Raw genomic sequence first — 12,754 nt, forward strand, 5'->3', positions numbered from 1 at the left:
AATTATAAAACCTTTTTATACAAATAAAGTCAGATTTAAATGACTGGAGAAATATTAATTGTTCGTGGGTGGGCCAAGTCACTATAATAAAAATGACAAATCTACCTCAATTAATCTACTTATTCAGTGCCATCATAATTAAATTACCACAAACAAATTATTGGGCTAGAAAAAATAATTACAAAATTCATTTGGAAGAACAAAAGGTCAAGAATATCAAAGGAACTAATGAAAAAGAAAAAAGGTAAATGAAGAAGTTCTAGCAGTGCTAGATCTTAAATTGTATTTTTAGGAAGTATTTATCAAAACTCTTTGGTAGAGGGCAGATAGGTGGGGCAGTGGATAAAGAACTAGCCCTGGATTCAGGAGGACCTGAGATCAAATCCAGCCTCAGACATTTGACACTTACTAGCTATGTGACCCTGGGCAAGTCACTTAACCCTCATTGCCCTCAAAATTAATAATAATAATAATAACTCTCTGGTACTGGCTAAAGAATAGAATGGTGAGTCAGTGGAATAGTAGTAAATGATTATAATAACCTTGTGTTTTAGAAATGTAAAGATTTAAGCTTTGGGAATAAGAATTCATTATTTGGTAAAAATTGTTTGGAAAATTAGAAAACGGTCTGACAATCACTATATATAGACCAATATCTTATACCCTTTGCCAAGATAAGGCCAAAATAGATAGATGAGCTAGACATAAAAGGAGATATTCTACGTAGATTAGAAGAACATAGAACATATTATCTATCAGATTTATGGATAGGAGAAGAATTTATGAATAAACAAGAGATAGAGAAGATTGTGAAATATAAAATGAGTAATTTTGATACATTAAATTAAAAAGGGTTTATACAAATAAAACCGGTGTATCCAAGATTAGAAGGAAAGCAGAAAACCAGGGCGGGGTGGGGGGTGGAATTTAGACAGTTTCTTGGATAAAGGCCTTATATCTCAGATATATGGAAAACTTCATCAAATTTATAAGACTATTAGTTCCCAATTGATAAATGGTCAAACAATATGGACAGTTTGGGGATGAAAAAAAGTCAAAGCTACCTATAGTCCTGTGAAAATAGTTATTGTTAGGATTAAATAGTATAGTACCTGCCACATAGTAGACAATATATAAATGCTGATGTGTCAAAGCTAATCTTTCAAGATGATGAGAATTCCTGCTATTATTATTATTATTATTATTATTATTATTATTTCCTCAAAATAGCCCTGTCATGTAGTTAGATTTAGTATTATGACCCTCTTTTGTGAATGAATATATCTAGACTCAGAAAAATCATGACCCCCATCATCACAGAGCTAGTAAGTGGTGGGGTCAAGACACCCATAATCATGAAATATTCGATTTAGAAAACCATTTGATTTAAACCCAGGTCTCCTGAATTCAACTCCAAAGCTATACTACTCTGACTTTCCTTAAGTGAAAACCCATCCTTTTTTGAAAAGACATCCAGAGAAGGGAATCTCACAAACTATTTAATTTAATTTTATTATTTATCAACCCTTCTTATAATTTATTTTTAAAAATGCTTGTGTGTGGGGGGCAGCTAGGTGGCACAGTGGATAGAGCCCTGACCCCTGGAGTCAGGAGTACCTGAGTTCAAATCCAGCCTCAGACACTTGACATGTACTAGCTGTGTGGCCCTGGGAAAGTCACTAAATCCCTCATTGTCCAACCAAAAAAAAAAGCTTGTGGGACAAGGAATTTTACATTATTTCTTCATATTCTGTCCCCCATAAAAGCTTGTGACCACATAATCACCTTTCCCTGAAATAGCTCTTACATAGCAAAATTAGCTTCAGTGTGAGATTGATCAGCCCGATGTGTATGTCTTATTCAAGCAATCACACTGTTCATGTTTTGGTGATCTAGCTTTTCCCAGGAAGCTTGAGACTTCTACTGAGATCTTCAGGATTGCAACAAGTGGAGTAATGCCCTTCAGAAAAGGGATTGCTGGAACCAGTTTCCAATCTCATATTCACCACTATGGAGTCTACATCATCGCCAAGTAAGAGAAAACTAAGAATATTGATACCAGGCCCTTTTCTACCTCCCCCATTTCTATTAATTCAAGAAATAAAAAGGTATTTTTATATAATCCTCCTTAGCCCTGTGAAATTGTGGTTGACATGTATCTCACTATTTGCAGACCTTTTGAATGAACTTTGTCTTGGTTTCAGAATCATAGGAGACTTTCTTGAACATTATAAAGTTTAAGCTCCCTTATTTATTGTTGAGAAAGCTGCTTATGGAGGAGAGTCCCTGCCGCTCTGCTTTGGTGATTAGGAAAGGAATGATAAGGATGGGAATTGTGTTATGTAATTTAAAAAAAACTAGCTATCAGGGACTGGTACATAGATTTTTCCATGACTGGTATCATGAAAAATACACTAGAAACGGAGTCAGGATGTTTGAGTTCTAATCTAAGCTCCAACACTTACTAGCTGTATGAAAATGGGCAAGTACTTATCTATTATGAGTAGTAGTTGTTTCAACTGAAAATGGGGATAATAGAATTATGTCAGCTACCTCAAGTTGTTATTATGAGGATAATATCTTCAAACCCTAAAACACTATGCACAAGTGAGTGTAACAACTGAAATCCTGAAATTTCTCTGCAGATTATTGTTTTGATGCTTTCCCTGAGCTCATTTTGATTATTTAGGGGTAAATCGAAGTCAAAAAAAAAATTATGGCCCAGCCACTACCTCTGTGACACCACCCTTTTTTTGCTCAAACCCTACAAAAGTCTCAAATTCAATAGCAAAAAATATTTTAATTAAGACTAAAAAAGCAGTGGTTTTAAAAAATCAAGATAATCAAATAGTAGAAAATATTTCTGTATTCTTTTGTGTGTTGTTTTTTGTTTTTTTGCAAGGCAATGAGGGTTAGAGTACCTTGCCCAGGTCACACAGTCTAGTAGATGTCAAGTGGTCTGAGGCCGGATTTAATTAGATAGTATTGCCTCTACTACCTGAGGTCTAAGATAAATAAGAAACTTCCCAAAGTGGGAGTGTGTGTGTGTGTGTCGGGGGCCACAAAGGCATGGGGAAACTACCTTTCTGTATGTAGTGAGATTATTAATAATAATACCAACTAACATTATTTAATGCTTATTATGTGCCTGGTCCTGTGCTAAATGCTTTACCAGTATTATCTCAATTGATGTTCAACAATAACCCTGGCAAGTAGGTGCTATTATTATCCCCATTTTACAGAAGGGGATACTGAGGCAAACAGGAGTTAAACAACTTGCCCGTGTCCATGCAGCCACTGTATCTGACATTATATCTGAACTCAAGTCTTCTTGAAGCCAGGCTTAGCACTCTATCCACTGAAAAGCATACTCTTTATCTGTCTTAGTGCTGTATTATCCAACCCATTTGCAGAGAGGTTCGTCACAACAAAAGTAGATGGTTTTTTGTTGTTTGATTGGTTGTTTGTTTGTTTTAATCACAGGGATCCATCTGCTTAAGGGTGTGTGAATTAGGATATACAGCAGTAGTGGATACACAATGATGCCATGAGCATATGAGAATGTTAAGATACTCTGGCAAACATTTAGAATAAAAGCAGTTTGATTTGGGATAGATAAACACACCCTTCCTTTTATTAGCCCTCATTTTACATTTGAATTTTATTTATATTCTCACAAGACATACACATGCCCAGAGACCTCTGGGTATGACAGGGGTATGTTTAGAGTATGCCTCCAAAGTGAGTCCAGTTTGTAGGTTGGGTGGTTCTTATGTCATCTATGTCTCAGTTTCAGGAAATGTAGTAACAACCTTAACTTCGGAACCAGATAAATTTGGTAGGGGAGAGGAGAGAGAAAGAGTACATAGGAAAGATTATTTTCACTCTTCCTCAGTGATGTCATCAGCTCCCATGGATTTAATTATCATCTCTATTCAGATGACTCCTGGATCTATATAGCCAAACCTCACTTTTCTCCTGAGCTTTAACCCTGTATCACCAGTTTACTACTAGACATCTCCACTTGGATCTCCCATCACATTTTAAAATTCAACACAGAATGCTTTATTTTTTCCCCTTAAACCCATCTCCTCTCCAAATCCACTATTTCTATCAAGGACTTCATTCATTCAGCATCCCAGCTCTGTATTTCTTAATTCAGTCTTCATTCTTTGCTTTTCATACTCTTACCACCATCTATATCCAATCACTTGTCAGGTCTTCCCTTATGGCACTATTTGGAGGGTTTTGGGTGTGATCGCGTTGGAAGCCATGAGAGCTTACCGTCTTTCCCTCCTCCATCTTGGCTCCGCCCCATTCCAGGTCTTCTCTACACAATTTTTTGCCTGTGTCCCCTTCTCTCCATTCACCCAGCAACCATCCTAGCTCAGGACCCCATCACCTCTTACGTGGAGTATTGAAATAGTCTCTGATGAGCCTCTTCAGATTCAGTCTTTCCCTTCTCCAATCCCTCTTCCACAAAAATGACATTATTAATATTGCAAAACTTAGGTTTAACCATGTAATTCTTCTGCCCAGGATGACTTCTGGGGCAAACTCATGTGTTAGGTATTAAAAGCCCCACATTGACTATAGGAGTTCTTCCAAACTAATTTCACATTATTGCCCCTCAAACTCACCACATTGAAGTTGGACTAGTCCTATTGATTCCCACACATCATATTCCATCTCCCACTTGTTCCTTTTCACAGGTCGCTCCCTTGTCCCCATGCCCCAAACAGCCTTCCTCCTCAATTCCACAGTTTGGAATCCTGGGTTCCTTCCAAGGCTTGGTTCAGGGATCGCCTCTTATAGGAGGCTTTTCCTGGTTCATCCTAGTTATCAGTGCTCCCCTTCCAAGGTCTTTGTATTATTCTGCATATACTCGTAATGTTTTTATCTTAGTATATCTTATTTCTACCCAATAGAATATAAGTTCTTGAAGGCAGGAATATTTTGACTTTTATCATCATATTCCCAGTGCTCATCTATCATAGTTCCTTTCATCATGATAGGGGCGTAATGCTTGTGGAATGGAAATAACTCATTTGTGTAATCCTTTATACTTGCAAAATGTTTTATATAAATTATTTCATTAATTTATGGAACCGTGACCTTTTGGTTCAGACATTTTCTCTACCAGGGCAGATTGAAAACCATCTTCCCTAGGGGGAAGAAGACAATCAGTATGATAGCAGATTGATGAGCAGACTGGTGATAGCAGTTATGAAGAGGGATCCAGGCTTTATACAATAGTATGGAGAACCTTCTAGGACTGAGGTTGAGGTTCACAACCTTTCTTGAATTGATAGTTATTTCCTTTGTACTTAGGTGGGCCAGGAGGGGAGGGGGGATGTAGTATTCTCTTATCCCTAGTCCCTTGTGTACAACCTATTAAATTTCCCCTTCCTAACAGTAAATCTCTATTTTTCTTCACAGAACTCTCAGTGAGCATAATTTCCCACAGCTTCCTGAGACCTTACATTACCTCTACAGCTCTCCTTAGAAGGTCCCAGAAGGTCAGAGGACAGTGTCACCACAGTCATCTTCCTCATTGAAGTAAGCCTACCTTAGAGACTGTGGGGCATCTGGGTCTTCAGACTTCTCGTCCATGGTTAAAATCATATCTCTAGACTTAAGAGCACTCGAAGCATGTCACCCAACTCACTTCATTTTATAGATGAATAAACTGAGATCCAAAGAGATTAAACAACTTGTTCAAGGTCAAAGGGGTAATATCAAAGGTGGAAGCTGAACCCCAGTCTTCTAACTCCAAAGCTGGTGTTCTTTCCATTAGTCCACACTGCTTACCAAGACACTATGGTAATACCGTGTGTTTGAGAGAGTACCGGACTTGGAGTTAGAACAGAACACATACAAGCTCTGTAACTATCAGCAAGTCATGAAATCTCTTTCAGCCTCAGTTTTCTTTATCTGTACAATTCTACGTATGGTGAGGGAGGGGGAGTTGACCTAGATTACTATAAAGTCTCTTCCAGCTCTAAATCTATGATTTTATGCTTCTATATAGATTATTACCCATTTTAACACAAGTGATTATTGCTGTGGAGGAGAGAGTTGGCTGGTCAGTGCTCAATCCTTTCCTTCCCCTCCTTTCATCTGGACAAGAACAGAGCTAGAACTTTCCAAGACCTTTTCTGTGTCCTCCCTGATATGTGGTTTAGGATAGGATCCTTTCTCCAGTCATTATCCCTCCTCCCTAGTGAAGTTTTGAGGTCAACAGCTACCCAGTTCTTTTGTGTACATCTGACCATCCATGGAGCCTAGGCAGAAGCTTACATTAGGTGGAGGAAAGTAGTGACAGTGAATGCCATGGAATATTGGCTCCTCACAATCAGCTGTAGGTCATGAAAATATATTGCATAGATTTACATATATAATTACATATATGATATATGCACATATACATATATACATAGCTAATTACATAAGTTAAAAATCTTGGACAGTCTGAATTTCAACAAAAGAACAGACCCTCAGAAGAGATATTCTTTGTTAGACTATGCTCATCTGGGATCTGGAAAACATGGTTCCCATAGTTATAACAGCTAGGTAGTAAAGTGGATAGATTGCTGGTCCTGGAGTCAGGAAGACTCATCTTCTTGAGTTCAAATCTGGCCTCAGACACTTAGTAGCTATGTGACCCTGGCAAGTCACTTAACTGTGTTTGGCCTCAGTTTCCTCATCTGTAAAATGAGCTGGAGAAGGAAATGGCAAACCACTCCAGTATCTTTGCCAAGAAAACCCCAAATGGGGTCATGAAGAGTCACACACGACTGAACAACAACAGTTATAAACCTTTGCTCTAGTTACAAATTTACTCCATTTCTTTTATTTTAGCTTCTGAATAACTTCTTTAAGGATCCATTCCCAGAAGAATTTTTGGCACTTTTCAGAACCTGGGTAAATGACCCAAACCCTACAGTTTCCAAGTTGAGTCTCCAAAAGATTTCTACCATGGCAACTGTCATTAACAAGGTGGGTCTATCTGTTGTGTGTGGAAGTAATTATCATTTTTCAACATCAAGTCTAATCCATTATTCCTTTTCTTAGAATTGATCATTAAAGAAACATTTATTAAATACTATGTGCTAAGCAAAGTACTATCTTCTACACTAAGTACTGGTGATAAAGAGAAAGGCAAAAAGTCAAGTCAAGTCACAAAGATTTATTGAGGGCTCCATTTTGTCAAAGTCCTTCTTAAAATGTTGTGCCTAGAACTATTTCAGGGGTGCTATAACCAGGTAATCCATTATTGCTCAACAGTAATGCCTCATAGAAACCACCCTAGAAAAAACAAAAATGTTTTTCTTTTTAGAAGCCTTTATAAACTTTTTTCTTCGAAATACAAATCTTCCCTCATTCAAACTTGTTTATCATTCTTATTAATCAGAATATAATCTGTTTCATTCATTAATACTGAAAGGCAATCAGATTAGATTTTATCTCTAGCTACATACATTGTCATTTAGCTATACATCTTTCATCTAGCTATTTTCTATATATCTGTCCATGCACACCTATCATCTATCATCTATCTACATGTATCTTTCATTTATGTATCTATTTTCTATATATCTGTCTACACAAATCTAATATCTAACATGTATCCATCTATACCCATCTATTATCTACCTATCTACACATTTCTTTCATCTATCTATCTATCCATCATCCATCTATCCACCTAAACCCATCTATCATCTATCTAAACATATATATCTAGTTATTTATTTGAGATCAGGCCTTACTATCAAGCCCAGGCTGGAAATATGGCCACCACTTAGGGCCCCATTACTGACAGACTCAGATACTTTGAGTAGCTCTGTTTCTTATTTGGGCCAGTTCCTGCCTCATTAGACAAGAGCATTAAAAAATGGAAGAGAATAAATATCCTTCCCTTTCCTCTCCTTCCTCCTCTTGAGATAGGGTTTGTGTTGCAGTGGAAAGACCACTGGATTTGTAGACAGAGGATCTGGTTTGAGTCCTTGGGAAAGTCCCTTAACCTCCCTGGGTTCCAGTTTCTTCACCTGAAAAATGAATGAGTTGAATCTCTAAGATCCCTTCTAGTTGCCTTCCTCTTAAGCTTCCTCTCCTTTCTTCTTCTTTTGCTCTCCCATTTATTTTCTTTTAAATATCTCTCTTTTCTTCTATCTTCTTGAAGATAGGACAGAATGCCATGAGGTTCAAATGAGATCATGGGTGTGTCACTTTGGCAAACCTCAAGGGCCATAGAAATGCAAGTTATCATTATTGTTTTATAGCCCATAACCAGATCTGCAAGGTCCGGTAATGACTTCATGACTTGAGCCATTGCACTGCACTATCCCCGGACTCAACACAAGGTCCATAGGGTAATAGGCAGCTAAGTGGCTTAAATGGGCAGAGTCCTGGGGACCGGGACTTAGGAAGATCTGAATCTATATGGCCTACGAATCATCTTAAACTCTCTCTTTCTTAGTTTCTCTTCAAAATGTGAATTGGATAATATCCAACCACAGCACATACCTCTTATGTTGTTGTGAGGATCAAATAAGATACACTTGTAAAGTGTTTAAGCATAATCCCTGCACAGTATGTCTTAATACATGCTTATTCCCTTCCCAATATAGGAGTAATCAAGTAAATATAAAAGTTACTACTGGCCTCTCTGGGGGAGGGGAGGAGGGAATAAATGTACATATGCACACTTCTAAGTTTAAGCTGCACTATTTACACTTTCTTGTGGCTTAAACAATCAATAAAATAAAATCAATAGATAACATTACAGAGGCCATACTGATCTATAGAGATGGTCAGTTTCTGAAGTGTTGTATAGTAAATATTTAATGGTTAGGAGCTGACTCCCACAAGCTCTGCTGCTTTGCAGGCCTGTCAGTGACATCCTTATAGTGCAAAAGCACATTATGCTCAGTGGCCCTGAGGAAGATCCAGCAAAGGGTTTGAATGCTGCCTTGCTTAGAACCAGGGGAATGAGCTACATGACCTCTGAAGTCCTTGCTGCCAAAAGACTCTGCAGAGCAGTTGGATAGAGTGATAGACCTGGAGTTGGGAAGACCAAGTTCAAATTCTACACCAGATAGTTATTGACTGTGTGACCTTGAACAGCTCACTTAACCTCATATTTGCCTCAGTTTCCTCAACTGTAAAATGAATATAATATATCACCTGCCTCCCAGGATTGTTATGAAGATCACATGAGATAATATTTCTAAAAAGCATTCAGCACAATGTCTGGCACAGGATATAAAATTCTGGATTTCTCTTTATTCCCGTCTATTGCCATGACTGTTATTCCTCCCTGGTTACTACTGCTTACCACTATCAAACAATTTTCTCTGCAATGTGATAAAGGAATGTCTTATTTGCTGCTTCTCTTATACAGGTATCAAACGTCAAAGGCTTAATTTATGTATTGTGGATTCATTTCCCTCCAAAGACAAAACCGTTACAATACAGGCTATGATACCCTCCGAAGCTCTCTCTGGGATAGACAAAGTAACATACTCCTACCTGTGTGTCCGAATTGCTTCCAGCTACTACCCCGCTCATGGACCAATGTGAGTGAGGGCACCTACATACATGGATGAATTAGTTGGTAATTGGGGGGAGGAGGGCTACATACTGTCCTGGAATATTCCCATACAACCTGATAGCATTGAATTCCAAAAATCCTTCTAGAGAATTCTCTAACCCAGAGATTTCAGAGCATTATTCAGTAAAATGCATATCTTTGAATGAAGCACCCAAACATGGGAAAAGTGAATTGAAGATCGTGTGAAGATGGAGGATGATGTCGTCTCTCCTCTAAGAATAAAACAAAATTAACTAGCTAAGGCATTGTACATTTTTATTTTAGGGAAAGGGTAATGCTGACTCCTAGAATTTTAGAGATGGAAAAGACCCGCAGCATCATCTGGTGGCTTTCCACCCATATTTTAGATTTGGAAACTGAGACCCATAGAGGTTAAGTGAGTCACTTAAAGTCACGTAGCTACTTCATGTGGGAACCCCATCATCTGACTCTGGAGCCAATGTTCTTTCCATTATATAGAGATATTCCCCTTTTGATAGGGTTTTTTGGCTCCTGCATTTTGACTGCCTCATTTCATGTCAAAGTTCCCTTTGATGAAGTGGCATAGCATTTTTAATAAATGGTATCCTCTCTTCAAGCCCTGGAGGTACTTGCTGCTTGAAAGAATCATCTACAGAATTCTTTGGTAAAGCAGAGAATTCTTTTCCATTAAAAAATCACTTCTTAATAGCTATTTTTGTAAGTTAAATTTTCATGTTAGATTTCTTAAGGTGAACACACTTTAGGAAGATTACAATACAACCTGGGTGACAAAAACAATTTTCAGAATGAGGGAGGTTTGGGGCAGCTAGGTGGCACAGTGGATAGAGCACTGGTCCTGGAATCAGACGACCTGAGTTAAAATCCAACCTCAGACACTTGACACTTACTAGCTGTGTGACCCTGGGGCAAGTCACTTAACCTCAATTGCCTCACCGCCCCTCCCCCCCACCAAAAAAAAAAGGAAAAAAAGAAATGAGACCTTTGATAACCATTACTGTGAGAGCCGTAGTTATATAAAACACTAAAATGACATCATCAGTGTTTGGAAAACAATACTAAAGACTCTGTGAATATATCTAACTCCCCTCAGAGACATTGTCTCATATCAGTGGAACAATGAATATAGCATTAGCCTGGAGTCTGGAAGAAATAAATCCAATCTAGCCTCATACACTTACTGGCTGTTTGACCCTGGGAGTCACTTAACGATTTGACTTCCTCAGTTTCCTTAACTGGAAAGTGGGCATAATAATTGCAGGGTTTTTGTAATACCACCGTGTCTTGATTTTTCCTCCTACCTACCTGACCATTCTTTATCTCGCCCTTTTCAATCCTCTCAGGGATCACAATCTCTAACCCCAAGAAGTATCCCTTAGGGGTATGTCCTGGATCCTCTTCTCTTCTCCCTCTATACTACTTCACTTGGTGATCTCATCACTCCTCATGGATTTAATTACTATCTCTATGCTGATAATTCTCAAATCTACATATTCTTCCCCAATCTTCTGCTGACCTCTAATCTCACATCTCCACCTGCCTTTCAGAACATCTCAAACTGATATCCAGGTAGACATCTCTAACTCAGTATGTTCAAACAGAACTTATTTTTCTCTCTAAACCCCCCCTCCAGTCCTACCTCCCTATTACTCTAGAGGGCAAAATCATCCTCCCAGTCCCTTCAGATTTACAATCTAGGAGTCATCCTGGACTCCTCACTATCTCTTAAACCCTCCATATCCAAGTGGTTGCCAAATATCTCAGCTTTGGAACGTCTCTTGAATACAATACCTTCTCTCCTCTGACATTGCTACAAGTCTAAGTTGTAGCCCCTCATCACTTCATATTGCATTATTACAATAGCCTGATACTGGGCCTGTCAGCCTCAAGTCTCTCCCCACTCCAATCCATTATCGTACTCAGTTACCAAAGTGTTTTTCCTAAAATACAGATTCAGTTTATATGAACCCAATAAATACCAATGGTTTCCTATTGCCTCTAAGAACAAATACAAAACTCTCTCTTTGGTATTTAAAGGTCCTTCATAACCTAGCCTCCACTTACCTTTCCAACTTCTTACATCTTACTGCCAACATGTACTCTTCAATCCAGTGACCCTGGACTCCTGGTTATTCCATGAACAAGATCCTCCATCTCCTGGGCTCTTGGCATTCTGCCTGGCTCCGTGTCATGGAATGTTCTTCCTCCTCTGCTCTGACTACTGACTTCCTTGGCTTCCTTTAAGTCCCAATTAAAATCCCATCTTCTACAGGAAGTCTTTCCAACCCCTCTTGATTTCAATGCCTTTCCTCTGTTTAATTATTTCCTATTTACCATGTATGTATGTATGTATGTATGTATGTATGTATGCATGCATGTGTATATATTTGCATTTTTTGGCCACCAATTAGACTGCAAGCTCCTTGAGGATAGGAACTGTCTTTTGCTCCTTTTTGTATCTCCAGGACTTTAACACAGTGCCTGGAATTTGATATTTATTGATTGTGAGGCTACATACCTACATCATAGGGGTTATTTGGAGGATAAAATGAGTTATATCTGAAAAGCACTTAACAGATTTTGAAGCACTATAGCTCTTATATGTCTGCATGTAAATGCACAATATTTTACACAGATCCCCGCCCCCCCCTTCCAAAGCTTTTGACATTAGAAGGAACTTCCTTCTTTCCAGAACCCAGGTGACTGAGATGGAAAGAAGACATAGAGAAAAATGGAAAAAGGAAGAATTTTATGAACTCTACTTTTACCCCATGCTTCTCTTGAGCTAGGGGAGAAAGAGGATTTGTAGACCATCTCTAAGATAGAAAGTAAGGAACACAATCTAGCATTGTGGTAGAGCATGCATAGAAAAGAAAAGTGATAGAAGACATGATCGGATGGGCCAAAATGTTGGAGTTGATGAAATTACAAGAATCCAGTCAATAGTACCTCTCTTTATACATCTCTGAAATGCTGCCTAAAAAAAAATCAAAGTTCCCTTTTTCTGTCCAATTATTTCACTTTCTATTTTTTCTCCCACCAATGGGGGTAAGGGAGAATGGTAAACCCATTACCCCCCTCCCAAAGACATCATCATTTGGAGGGGGAATTGTGTTCATTTACATGTTTATTTCTATCTCTATGCTATTTGAAATTGTT

General features: G+C 38.4%; 1 protein-coding gene across 1 annotated transcript in view; it reads left to right on the forward strand.

Annotated features, from left to right (window-relative positions):
* MROH9 (maestro heat like repeat family member 9) overlaps positions 1–12,754 on the forward strand; it is an 81,518-nt gene that overhangs the window by 51,368 nt on the left and 17,396 nt on the right. Inside the window, 6 exon segments of the mRNA XM_044003119.1 lie at positions 1,907–2,032; positions 5,440–5,492; positions 5,495–5,559; positions 6,862–7,024; positions 9,407–9,581; positions 11,143–11,182. Of these exon segments, the coding sequence (XP_043859054.1) occupies positions 1,907–2,032; positions 5,440–5,492; positions 5,495–5,559; positions 6,862–7,024; positions 9,407–9,581; positions 11,143–11,182 (622 nt within the window).

This window comes from Dromiciops gliroides, chromosome 4, assembly GCF_019393635.1.
Source record: "Dromiciops gliroides isolate mDroGli1 chromosome 4, mDroGli1.pri, whole genome shotgun sequence".
NCBI lineage: Eukaryota > Metazoa > Chordata > Mammalia > Microbiotheria > Microbiotheriidae > Dromiciops > Dromiciops gliroides.